This window comes from Alosa sapidissima, chromosome 24 (assembly GCF_018492685.1).
Source record: "Alosa sapidissima isolate fAloSap1 chromosome 24, fAloSap1.pri, whole genome shotgun sequence".
Classification (NCBI taxonomy): domain Eukaryota; kingdom Metazoa; phylum Chordata; class Actinopteri; order Clupeiformes; family Clupeidae; genus Alosa; species Alosa sapidissima.
This window is the reverse complement of record NC_055980.1, coordinates 7,104,076-7,117,491: the sequence shown is the minus strand read 5'-3', so window position 1 is coordinate 7,117,491 and position 13,416 is coordinate 7,104,076. Positions and strand designations below refer to the sequence as shown.

At 44.3% G+C, this 13,416-nt stretch overlaps 1 protein-coding gene across 2 annotated transcripts; it reads right to left on the bottom strand.

Annotated features, from left to right (window-relative positions):
• Positions 1 to 2,499: 2,499 nt before the first annotated feature.
• Positions 2,500 to 11,497, bottom strand: rundc3ab (RUN domain containing 3Ab). Of its 2 annotated transcripts, XM_042083433.1 has the most exons (12): positions 9,182 to 9,199; positions 8,976 to 9,043; positions 8,706 to 8,821; positions 8,362 to 8,489; positions 7,732 to 7,817; positions 7,280 to 7,369; positions 6,962 to 7,042; positions 6,346 to 6,511; positions 5,745 to 5,902; positions 5,357 to 5,479; positions 4,664 to 4,770; positions 2,500 to 4,272 (listed from the first exon to the last, which is right to left on the bottom strand). In XM_042083433.1, the coding sequence occupies exons 3-12, from the start codon at positions 8,734 to 8,736 to the stop codon at positions 4,130 to 4,132; spliced, it is 1,113 nt and encodes a 370-aa protein (XP_041939367.1). In that variant the 5' UTR covers positions 8,737 to 8,821; positions 8,976 to 9,043; positions 9,182 to 9,199; the 3' UTR covers positions 2,500 to 4,129. The 2 variants fall into 2 exon arrangements, with proteins under 2 accessions (XP_041939367.1, XP_041939366.1); XM_042083432.1 differs by lacking the exons at positions 8,976 to 9,043; positions 9,182 to 9,199 and adding an exon at positions 11,050 to 11,497.
• Between the last annotated feature and the right edge of the window lie 1,919 nt (positions 11,498 to 13,416).

Genomic DNA, 13,416 nt, shown 5'->3' with positions numbered 1-13,416 from the left:
GTAGTTGACAGCATCCATACTACGTTTATTGGATGAAGTAGGCCTACTATCAATCCAGCAATAGGCTACTGTATGAGTCGATTAGTTTACTAATTACGACACGTTACACTGCATTTTCATTAATCCCTGAAAGATAAATAGATAGCAGGTTTTTGAAATCAAATAATTCATTCATTCATTCATTCATTCATTCATGCATTCATTCAACATGTACGTTTCACAAGAGAGTATCATATCAGTAGTTTTGGTTATCAAACTCCAAAAGGTCTTCATAATTAGTAGTTAGCATAATGCTTAGGCCTACCAACAGAGGAGTCATCTTCAATCAATCTATTAAGTGGCATTTTGACCAAATGCACATGAACTAAATTGAACTACACACTAAAGCACACTAAAATTCCCCTCAGGATGAGTAAAGCATCTATCTATCTATCTATCTATCTATCTATCTATGAATTTGCGTGTAAGTACATATGTGACCAACATTGCTGATTAGTGGTCAATCAGGTTATGACTCATGTACAAGAATATGTTGGAACCACAAAATAATTGGACCTCTGTGTGTGTGTGTGTGTGTGTGTGTGTGTGTGTGTGTGTGTGTGTGTGTGTGTGGGTGTGTGTTACAGACAGAAGGAGTTTTATAGTTAACTACTTGAGGGAAAGAGTAGAGGGACACCTTCTGGGTGTATCGGTATTCAGAGGTATGTATATATCTGTGTCTGTGTCTGTGTGTGTTGCTGTTCTTCTGTGTGTGTATGTGTCAGTGCCTGTCTGTCTGTCTGTCTGCTGGGTGTCGGCCTTCTGAGGTGTACAGTATCTCGCAGTGGGCGGCATGGGACGGCATGCATTGTGGGAGATAAGGGCTAGTGGTATGGGAGGGTTGAGTGTGTTGTGGGAAGCCAGGCATGTGGAGATAAAATTGTATGAATGAGTATGTGTGTGTGTGTGTGTGTGTGTATATGTGTGTGTGAGAGAGAAAGAGACACAGAGAGAGAAAAAAGATAGAAAAGAGTGTGTGTATGCTTGTGTGGGCATATGTATGTTGTATTTGCTGTGTGAGTGTATGTGTGTGTGTGGAATGTCTTTGGGAATCATATGTGTGTGAGTGTATATGCATGTGTATGTGTGAGAGAGACTCTAAGAGACACCACAGACACACACTGAGAGAGAGAGAGAGAGAGAGATTGAGATTGAGAGAGAGAGAGAGAGAGAGAGAGGGGAGGTCACGTTTTGAAAACGTCCCCTAACAGCTGCAACATAATGCATCTGGGCAGGCAGGCAGGGAGGGCAGGCCTCAGAGAAACCGAGAAGCAGGCCTTTCAGAGGCACACCCCTGATTTCAACACCCTCCTGTGATCTGGACGCCAACCTCCAGTCTTTTTCAAACACACAGCCCAATCTCTCTCAAATACACTGTATTCTTGTCTTTCTCCTGAAAGAGAAAGTACCAATACAATTGGAACGTACTGTATTACAGAATAGTTATAATAAATTAAATGTTTAAATTAAGTATGTATCAATACATATGAAAGTCTATATTGTTGTATTGCTTTGGCAACACTGTTACACTGTCATCCCAATAACACTTGTTTGAATTTGAAAAAGACTGAAGTAGATAGATAGATAGATAGATAGATAGATAGATAGATAGATAGACAGATAGAAAAAAATAGAAAGGGGGGGGGGGGTGTGGTCACTGATAAGCAGATTACACTGGTTTCCTCTTTGACTCTCTGCTCTGGTCCTGTGCATGGCATTCTTAGCTAACCCCTATGTGTACCCAAAGAATTAATTCAGAGCCGTATGGCAAAAGAATGTCCTTTTTTACTCATCTGTTAAGCCACCGCTTCCATATGACCATGTGTGTTTACACATTGCTTTTGAGGCCAAAGACTCTAATTAATGGATGATCCTGACCCGCTGACCCAAGACGCCCAGCCTTTGTTTCACCTGAAAGGCTGCTTTGGCTTGGGAACTCTGTTTGATGCTTGCATACGCGCGCACACACACACACATACACACACACATGTTTGTATTCATGCTCTAGGTTCAGTGAAAAAAATTAAAGGTAAAGTCTACAACATGCATGCTTCCCCAGTCTCACTTCATCTTACAGGCCATTATCTTTCTAATCAAATACCCGTTAGGGCAGTGCACAGACAAGGGTGGACACCATTACACAAGGACCTAGCCCTACAAGATAATGGGAGTGTACACAGACACACACACACACACACATACTGTACACATGCCAAAAACACCACCATACACACACACACACACACACACACACGCCAAGACCACAATCATACATACGTACACACACATGCCAAAAACACCACCACACATACTATCCCTTTCTCTCTCACTCACACACACACACACACATTTATACTTACATAACCACAACAAGAACACCCTCATACATGTGGAGGCACGTGCACACATACGCACAAACACACACAACACACACAAACAAAACTACAGCAACAATCGATACATTGTCTAACAAAAGAGGCAGTTTTTATTGCATTCGATTTCAAAATGATAGATGTCTTTGTTGTCAATAGTGTATTAAATAGGTTGGCTATTGTGGCAAGGATAAAACATGTCATGATGTTTGGATAACCCCACACATGTACACAGCACATACATCACTCACACACAGTTTCATAACCTCTTATAGGGATAACTTTCTTAGCCAGGGCCCAAGCCGGCTGGTTCCAGGCCTAACCCATTCCTTACACCTCACTTCCTATCCAGCCTCAGTTGTGAGTCTTACCTGACATTTACCTTGCGTAAATATTCAATTACTTTAACAACACAGCCTCTAATTACCTAATTTCAACCATATCACCATCAGTGTTTGCATAATCTTGCCATGGTTTTGCTCTGTTCCCTCAGCTAGGCAACTACAAGCCTTGTCCTGCTTTTTTATTTACTATCACAGACTGCGGAAGCAAGCACACTTACAGTACATGAATGGCCCGGCAGACACAACAAATGTTAAGAACACACATTGGCTTTGAGAAAGTTAGCAGAATGATTTTGGTCCATGATAGACACTGATAAAATCGTATGTGCATATATTATTTGTATAGGAATTAGTTGGCTAACGTTTGCTATTGTTTCTACCCACAAAGGGTTCAATCTCCACCACCATTTAAACAGTACATTTCTCCATGTTGAAGACTGGAGAGGAGAGGAGGAGGCTGTGAAGGGCAGTACTACAGCTAGTCCACTTGTTTTGCTGTTGTTTTCCGGTGGTTGACAACGTTGACATACAGACGTTCAGACATTTCTATGGCAGAGAAGCTGGTCTCTCCTCAGGAGACAGATTGGGTTTATTTGGAAAAGGAGAGAAGGTTGCTATAGTTTCTACACTGAGTTCACATACCCAGGCCCTGGTCTCACAAATAGAGTCTCTGTTGGGAATGTCTGCATTAGGGGAGGTTTGTCTTGGAGTGTGTGTGTCCTGTGACGTGTCTCTTGCCAGTTAAATGTCATCCTGTTGTTGGGCATGGTAGAGTGTGTGTGTCTGTGCCACCTGCGGTGAGATAACTTGCATGTCATCTGGAAAGTGTGTTTGTGGTTGTCTAACTGTGGTGTGATGCCTGTATGTTCTCTCTGTGTGTGTGTGTGTGTGTGTGTGTGTGTGTGTGTGTGTGTCATGTAGATGTAAATGTAGATAAAGGGATAGAACAGACTCATTGGCTGTTTCTGAGGCTCAACCAGGAGAGTCCCACAATCCATTGTGACAGCCTGTTCCCAGTCTTCAGCCAATCCCAATACACCTCAGTGCAAAAGTTCTACAGCACAGGTCTAGCAACGGTCTACAGGAAGAACCACTTTCCACTGGTGGAACCATGTGACGGCTGAGAGGAACACAGAGGCGTCCTGAAGAGCCGCCATCTTGGTCTATTTCTGACCTACGTGACATCATCTTTTCCAAAAATAAAACACACAAAAACTAAATCAAAAAACATAAACAATGTTCCAATAATTTTGTAATTTCTTCTGCAGTTCAGCCTCAATCCCAGAATCCTCTGTGGTCAGTCAGGGCTTGGTCACATGGTTTCTCCTGTGGCATGGCGTGGTGGTTGGGTGGATAGCTGCTTTGTGGCGCCCCCTAGCTGGGGGTGAGGGCAGGGCTGGGGTCAGCACTGATATTCACCAGGCACTCTGTCGACCTGAGGCTGGGCAGAGACTTACAGCTGGGCAGGGAGCCCATGGAGCCGCACAGACCCAACATGGACGTAGTGTAGTTCTTCTCTACAAGGAGGGAGAGAACAGGAGAGAGAGAGAGAGAGAGAGAAAGAAAGAAAGAAAGAAAGAGTGGCAGAGGGAAAGGGGGCAGTGTATGGAGGGATGGAGGGAAAGGGGAATGAACACAGGATGAAATATAGATAGATAGGGAATAGATAGGGAGAAAGTAGAGTGGAAGAAGAGGGTGACAGAAAAATAAAAAAAGAATGTTTAGTGAGGTTTAGTGGTTGTAGGAGTTGTCCATCAGTATAAAAGAACATGTGTACAACAATATGCTTTTGAGGGTGTGCATGTGTGCATGGTTGAGTCTAATGTGTGTGAGTGTGTGTGTGTGTGTGTGTGTGTGTGTGTGTGTGTGTGTGTGTGTGTGTGTGTGCGTGTGCGTGTCCACTCTTACCTGCTCTGGTACACCAGGCTTGTCCGTTGGGCTTGACCTCGGCTCTCAGAGGCTCGGAGTCCAGACTGAGTGTTGCTGAGAGGGGCTCTGGACTGGGGAAGCTTCCCCTGCAGGGTGGGAGGCAAACAGCGGTCACTCAACACAAACACTGGACTGTACACACACACCTACCTACCCACGTCCAACCAGGCCCGTCACTGAACACACCAAGCTGGACTCCATACATACACACTCCATACATACATACACACATTCATTTATTTCTGACTGCCAAGTGTGCAGTCATTCAGCTATGGCACTTCTCACTGTGGCTGGTCCTAGTTCTGGCTCACATCTGATCTGATCTGGCCTGGTTCCCAGAGTCTATCTGGTATGCGCAGTGCATGTGTGTGTCACAGTGGCCATGACACGAGTCTTTATCTGCAGCCACCCCCAACCTATCATACACACACCATGGCCTGCCTGCCAGCTACTCAGCTGAGGGACACTGGTCACTGGTGTGTGTGTGTGTGTGTGTGTCACAGAGTATGTTTATGTGTGTTTGTATATACTATAATATGTTTTCTTGTATGTATATATTTTACACCCCAGCCAAATGTCTATGTATGTGTGTAGTACATGTATGTGTCTGTTATTGTGTGTGCTTGTGTGTTTCTGCTATTGTGTGTATTTATGTGGGTGCCCGTGTGGTACCTGCTGCGGAAGAGTTTGTCGCCAGTCGCATTGTTGAAGGGGCTTAGCGAGGTCCACTCATTGACCAGGGGGACGGGCAGATCTTTAGACAACTGACGGGGGTCACAGGGTATAAGGCCAGTCCTGAGAAACACACACACACACACACACACACACACACACAAATACTATTTACAGAGAAGCAGGGTCAGATACAAATGAGATCTGCTGTACATATAAACACTAGTTCATCTGAAAACCTGAAACAGTAGAACAGAATAATATACTGTTGAACATCTTAAATCTGTTGTTTTTTTTATCTTGTTCTAATGAAACTTGACTGTTGATATGAAATCCTTTAACCACATAAAATGTGTGGGTATGTGTGTGTACGTGTGTGTGGGCTCACAGCTGTTCTTGGAGTTCCAGAACTATTCCCTCCAGTTCCCTCTTCTCTTGTTCACTCTGGTTCTGCACCTCCTCCAGCTGTGAGCTCAAGCGTTTGTTCTCCATCTCCAGGTTCTTCAGCTGGGAGTCGCGCAGACGAACCAGTTCCTCAAGGTATCCCTAGATACCCAAACACACACATTGCACAATACTTTGATTGGTCAGAATGTCTGAGTTGTAACTAGGCTACACGCAACTGAAATTGGATGGATGGATGGATGGATGGATGGATGGATGGATGGATGGATTTTACAACAATGCTGGTGGTACTTTTGTTTTTGCTACAGAAGGAGCTCAATCCAGGCATATAAACATTGTCTTATACTCCAGAGCTGATCTCCAACCAACACACAGCAGCTCCAAGATCACTATAATGTGAGAACCACTAATCCGCTACCACAGAGCAAAAAATAAATAAATAAATTAAAATTCTGTCACTACCATCATCGGTCAGTGGGATCCATGCCAACTGTACAGTATTTCCATAGACTCCAGGACTATTCCACATTAAAATCCCTTAGCCATCTAACCATTCCCACCCTATGGCCATGTCCGCAAATCACCTTTTGTGCGTAGACAATCTTGTAGCGTTGCTCCATCTTCCTGCACTTGGCGCTCCAGCTCTCCTCCTCGGTTATCAAGGGAACGTAAGGATGCTCCGGCGCACTTTCCTCACTGCTACTGCTGTCCACACTGCGCCGGTCCTCCTCATCGCTAAGGTAGTCATAGCTACGGGAGACACAGCATCACTAAGGGACCGCACAAGGGACGACACCACATACAGCGCCAATATGTCTAAAAATGGTATCACACCATAGCTCAGGTAGCCATAGCTACAGGACGCACAATGTCACTAACAGCTTTACACACACACACAACACCAATGATATGTGTCAGAGCTCCATCTTATTTATTAGATAATCCAATCACATATAGTATATGTATATTGTGTCTTGTTCCAATTGCCCTAGCTAAAGTCTAGATTCTGCCATGAGTATATGCTAAAGTCTAGACACTGCCATGAGTATATGCTAAAGTCTAGACACTGCCATGAGTATATGCTAAAGTCTAGACACTGCCATGAGTATATATGCTATATTCGATCCAGTCTGTTTCAGATGCTGGCACATTAGCTATGTGCACAACCGTAATGTAACAGTAATGGCAATGGTCCAGTACCTCTGTGTGAACTTCAGGTAGGGGGTGTAGTCAATGACCGCTTCAGATTTCCCATCCAGTGCCTCTCCCTTCAGACAGAAACTACAGGACAGGACATGGACCAACATCACAAGTTGCAGAGAAACGGCATAACCATCTTTTCTTTCTTTCTTTCTTTCTTTCAAACTTATTGCTTTTCTACCTCCCTGTGTGCACTGTCTTCCCCTCAATACTTTTCTCTTTTCTTTATCGGTCTGTTTCTCTTTATTTTTTCTATCGCTCTTCCACCCTCTCCTTTATATGGTGCTGTTTTACCTGTCTCTCCATTCCTTTCCTCACCTGAAGTCAATGGCTCCGAGTCCAATGAGCATACCAGTCAACACAGAGGCTTCCTCCCTCAGCATGATGGCGCCGTCGTCATAAAACCTCCTGTAAACACACACATAAATAAGCATAAAGCTAACCTATTTGTTGTGAAGGTTGTTGCCTGTAATGTGTGTGGCATGTGTGTTCCAGGTGTGTGTAATGATAAAGCCAATATCTGTTTTATGTGTGTGTCTATAAAAATGTGTGAGCATGTTGGTTAAACTTTCCAGGCTGTGTGACAGGTGCATGTAGACATAATGTTAATCCATATTCAAGGTGCCTGGCAATGCAGCCTCTGTTTTATGTGTTTCCTCTGTGTGTATGTTTCCTCTGTGTGTGTGTGTGTGTGTGTGTATGTGTGTGTGTGTTGTGCTCACTTGGTGGGAGTAGTAATAATGTTCGCCTGTGCTGCAGGTGAGTCTTACCTGGTGGTGCGGCTGTCCCTAAGAGCTGTGGCAATGTACTCCGACAGACGCTTCTCCATCAGAGCCACCCGTAACCATGCTCTACCCTGAGAGACGGGGGTGGGGGGGGGGGGGGGGGTGTAAAATGGTGAGAGAGAAAGAAGGGAGAGGAAGAGGAATGGGTTATGATCAAATAATCAAAGATTCCTAATTAATCAACTCTCTTGTAGAGAATACTTTTTGTTTAATGCAGATGTAATATGCTCATAGTCGGCATAAACTACATGGACAGCCTGTTCCCTCCACTGCCAAACAGCAAGCCCATCTCATTTCTGTTCTTGATTCTCAATCCTTGTTTCATGCGGCCTCGCCTTGTTTCATTCATGTTGTAATTAGAGGGAGTGTTTGTACATAAGAACGGAAAAGGGAAGGAAGCAGGGCTTGATGAGTAAGAGAACTGAGAAGAATCTAGAGTTGCGAATTTTGTGATGTCATTGCCTTAAATTTCTTCTTATACAAATTTAAAGTGCTTCCACTCCAGATGATCTATTTGAATGTGACAAATCTGCATAAATGAGCTGGGTGCAAGAGACAGACAGAGTAATGCCTCCACTGCCAGACAGACAGAGTAGTGAGTGTGGTGCTCCTTACCTTGGCCAGGGAGGAGCTGATGTTCTCCATGTTCTCGATGCTGCTGATGCAGCTGTTGGGGACTTTACCGCACGCCAGTCGGATGAAGTCCCAGAAGCTCCTCTGACCATCGAACCAGCTGCCAGAGCCTGGGGGGGGGGGGGGGTAGAGAGAAGGAAAGAAACAACTTGATGATCAATGCTCCCTGAGAACTGGTTACACCTAAACTAGTTAAATCACCACAGCAGCTGACACACAGCACACAGAGAACATTACACTAAGTGTGTTGGGAGTGGCCCTGGTGGTGGGGAACTGACTTTGACTGTGCACAGAGTGTTTTTTAGTGTACCTGGTAACATGTTTACCTTTGAAGCGATGGCTAAGAATGTGCTCCATAATGGCAGCAAAGTTGATGAACTCCTCAGATGAGTCATCAATGGGTTCCGCTGTATATTTCTCCAGTAGCGTCTTCACAGAAAACCTGTCCAATCAGTCATTACACTCAATTACATTCCAATCAAGTAAACCAAGTTAAATCATAATACTAGGTATTGTCATTGTACAGTATAGGCTTGTGTTTTCTTTCAATCACCTAAAGAAATAACCTGCGACATTTCAAAGCCAGGCAGACTTACACATATGAACCTAGGATGGTGCTCTCCTTCTTTTCCTCCTCTCTCTCTCTCTCTCTCTCTCTCTCTCTCTCTCTCTCTCTCTCTCTCTCTCTCTCTCTCTCTCTCTCTCTCTCTCTCTCTCTCTCTCTCTCTCTCTCTCTCTCTCTCTCTCTCTCTCTCTCTCTCTCTCTCTCTCTTTCTCTCTCTCTTTCTCTCTTTCTCTCTCCCCATCTTTCTCCACATCCTGTGATAATGCTGAGTTGTCATAATGAGTACTCCGTCAGGGGGATACCGTTGAGGCTCTGGGTTAAACCAATGACTGTAAGCCTATATTACAAAATGTTTCCGGTCAATAAACCTCATCGCTGGAATTATGCGATAGGTTAGTGAATAAATGACGCAATAGATCTAGGCTACTACATTATGTTAATTTTGTAATCAGATAGGAGACTGAATGTGAGCGTGACTAAGAGGGTGGGTGAGACTGTTTGCATGTGTGTGTGTGTGTGTGTGTGTGTGTGTGTGTGTGTGTGTGTGTGACAGAGAAAGAGAGAGAGTTGGAAAAAGTGTGTGGGGTGGGTGGGTGGAGTGAGGAAGTGAGAGAGTGAACAAGCGATATAATGAGAGTGAATCAATGATTCATTATATAGTAGATGATGCCATGGTTTTTGGAAGTGTGTGTGTGTGTGTGTGTGTGTATGTATGTGTGTGTGTGTACGCACGTGCGCGCGTGCATGCGTGTGTGTGTCAGAGAGACAGAATGCAAGAGAAATGAGAGAAAAAAGTAAATTAACTGAAAAAGCAGCAGACAATGTGACCCAGCACCCAGCACTATATTTTCAAACTAAGCTGGGATCATACTGGGGATAAGACCATGTGTGTCACACCAGAGCAGAACCCATACCCACACAGCAACAGTGTGGTCACTGACTTCAGCAGCCATTGTTCTGCAGACAACAATATCTCCTTCAACGGCACCAAAGAGCACCCACATCTACTGGACAATAGGCCATCTATAGTTAGCTATCCACCAATCATATGACTTAGAGATGTAGCCTACCTACTGTAAACTAAGAGTGAACTTGTGACTTGATCAAAATCACACAGAGCATCATTTATTTAGAGGTAAGCCTTAGTTGTTATTGGTCTTAATAAACAAATAAAATTACTGAGTGTACATTTTCAGCTGTCACTGCCCAAGACTGAGACAGATAAAAATAGCTTGGATTTTTAAAAATACAAATAGATAGGCCTCTTGAATTAGTCTATCCAAGAGAGGAGACAGCATTGGTTTTCACCCATCACCTAATCTTATTCAGAATAAACTGTGCCTTCCTTACGCATTCAAAAGATCCTGGCTATTTCACTAGCTATTGTTAGCTTTCCACTTTTACCACTATCTCACGCAAGCTGACGTGAAGGCCTCCCCGGCTCCCTCGGGTACCAGACCGTATAAATAAGGCAGGACCAAGCTATCCATGTCCTTGCCTACGAGAAGGTTGTTGTCATGGCAACGCCACCATCCGGGAAGAGCAATAAATCAAACATCGCTAGACTTCCAGTGCCCGCAGTTGTCAAAATGACTATGCTCCATCGCAGTGCTTGAAATATTCCTGTTATGTAGGCTTAGGACTATTAAAGTCAGTTGTAGACCAGGCTAGAATGCTTGAGTCACATCACAAGTTTATGGAACTGCGTTTGCGCATCAGCCGATTAGGCTAATACCAGTAGCCTAGGCCTATTTCAAAGCTAGGCTACACTAACGAAGCAACATGGGTCGGAATATGATGATGATGATTGTGGCCTGTTCAACCTTCCACCCTGCATCGCCCGACATAAATATGACGTCAGCTGATGTCCAGAAACGATTGCAAGACTGGCTTTGTTTTCAGTGGCTCTGGTGGCGACTGGTTCCTAATTGGCTAATTTCTGCGACCCCTAACCTACAGCATTATTTCTAACAGAATATCGGATATTAAAGTAATCTAATATGGAATTGAAATTAGGACCCAGGCGGCAGCCAATGAATGTTTGGGGGTAGCCTAACAGCTGACCTCTAAACGCTCATTGTCGTTACAGTAGGAGGCTTTCATACCTGCAAACGGTGATGAGATTTTTGCGCTCCACCGCCACGCTCCGTGAGCAGCCTTTCTTGGACGACAAGCCCATCGCCATCGCGGACTGCACACTCTGTTCCATACAAGGTTACGGCGGCACCGGCACCGACGACAGCGTTAGAAGCTACTGCTGCGCTTCCAGAGCCACGGACACCTCCCTGGCTACGCCATACAAACAGCAGCGCTCTCCTTCGCACGCTCGCTCTTCCGTGGCGTCATCAAGGGGGAAGTAGGATGCTCAGCATACAATTAAAGGGATGCCCTCTTCTGCGGCAGCTGGCTTGTAGAGAGACACTGATTTAAACAGTTCTGTACCAAGGTTGGCCCCAAACAACAAAGCTCTCTGGCGTCTCTCTCCCCCCAAGGAGCCCACCGTCACTCTCTCCCCGCCTCCTCATGACCTCATGGGTGATCTCAACACACATCACACCATATGTCTGACGAGTCAGCAAATTATATTTCATAATCAATATTGATGGCTTCCCCCCTTGCCTACACCTACTTGAGACCAACATTGCCTAATAGGCCTATATTCATCCATTGAGAGTGAACAAAAACGACTTAAATAAACCACTTCGATATTGGAGTGGACGTATATTATGAAGACTGTCTAATTGTATTTTAGCTTAAATCTACAGTTCTGGCTAAAAGCAATATAGCTTACTGCTTGAGTCATGTTGACACAGCCAACTCATCTCTCCACTCAGCATGTACGGGAAATAACCACTAGAGGGAGCAGTAGCTCATGTAATTCCCACTCGGATAAATGCACTGAGCGGACTAAAATAGCGCTTGCACAAATGGCCATCCACTTACTACTGTAGACTTGCAAAAATTGTGTCATTACTGTATGTCTTTTAAAATGTAAACTGCTCATTATAATGTAAAGGGCATTCTGCATTCGTATTCACCATTTCCTGTACTGTCTAGACCTAAACCAAAAAGTTATTGCCTGTTCTCACACAATCAAAAATTCATTCATCAATTTCTAGAAAATATAAGTTTTGTGGACTTGGCTGCTGCAAGGAGATTCTCTGCTGTTAAGGCCAGACTACTGGTGTTACCAAACAACCTTGTGGAACCTTATCACCATCCACACATAGGCCTAATGCAATCTACCTCTGACCATCACCTCAAATTAGTTGCCCATTTTGTACATTTTCTACACAGCATGCAGGTCACAAGCGTATTGATCTTTTTGCTGTAAAAGAAATACAAAAGATGTGTCTATGTACAAGCATTCCCGAATACTGCCAGATAGGTTCAATTGCTCTAAGATGCGTTTTGTAATATACTCATTCTTGAACAAAAGATCTTGACCTCTATGATAAATTGACGTATAAACCCATACTTGCAAAAAGATCAGTGATGAGTCACGAATTGGCAGGCCTATCTAAAAGAAAGCCTAAACAGCTGGCAAAGTTCTGCTCCATCTCAGCTTTGCTGTATGGCTCAGGTGATGTTTTCTGTACCCATGAGCTGCTCTCTCTCTCTCTCTCTGTACAGTATGTGTGTGTGTGTGTGTGTGTGTGTGTATGTGCATGCTCGCCTATAGCTTTTCTCTTGAGGTCAGCATGCGTGTGTCATGGGCAAACATCAGCCCGGGAGACAGAGAGCAGACTGGAGGTGTGACTAGAACTTTTCCCCCTGCCGCCTTGGGACAAATGCTCCTATGCAAACAGAGATCCAGCCTGATGGCGGCAGCTAAATTTAAATCACAGTTACTGGGAAAATCACAGCTTTTAACTGAGACGCAATCTCTGTCTTCCTCAGGGAGTGCTGACGTCCTCATGGACTGAATCTTAATAAGACATCAGTAATGAGCGCCCATATTATGAAACACTCACATCCAACAAAATATTAAGAGAGCTAAAACTAAAGGTGCCAAGAAGCATGTTCTTTCACAGGTTTTTGGCTAAATAGCAAATGGAAATTAAATGTAGGCCTATGTGTAATGGTAGTCAGCTGATATGATAGCTGCACAGTAGGTATGATAAGTAAACCTCCCTCCACTCATCTTAAGAGACGTGCAAATGAGAGATGCTAACATCCATTGGTTTTAGCTCCCTTTAGCTCCCTAGTTCCCATGACAGCACAGTTGTCTCCCCATCAGATGGTGCTGCGAGCTGTGGGTTCGAGCCTGGGCAGGTGCAGGGCTGAACCGCCCGTTCGGTCAAACACAACACACCTACACACATTCAGCACTATACAGAAAGTAAATGTGGTTTAAAGATGTATTCTTCCCCAATCTCCAGGGGAGGAGTATGCTCAAATCTGGATTTGAACAGAAAGAATGTATTTGGATTGGGTGATGGATGGTACCTGTGTCTAGTTATCTAAGTGTG

Excerpts from the sequence above, each read along its gene's own strand:
- rundc3ab (XM_042083432.1), bottom strand. The coding sequence starts at position 11,153 with ATGGAACAGAGTGTGCAGTCCGCGATGGCGATGGGCTTGTCGTCCAAG. Across the intron at positions 8,490-8,705 it reads TCTTAGCCATCGCTTCAAAG|GCTCTGGCAGCTGGTTCGAT; the intron begins GTAAACATGTTA and ends CCCCCCCCCCAG. Across the intron at positions 7,043-7,279 it reads CTCGGAGCCATTGACTTCAG|TTTCTGTCTGAAGGGAGAGG; the intron begins GTGAGGAAAGGA and ends CCTGTCCTGTAG.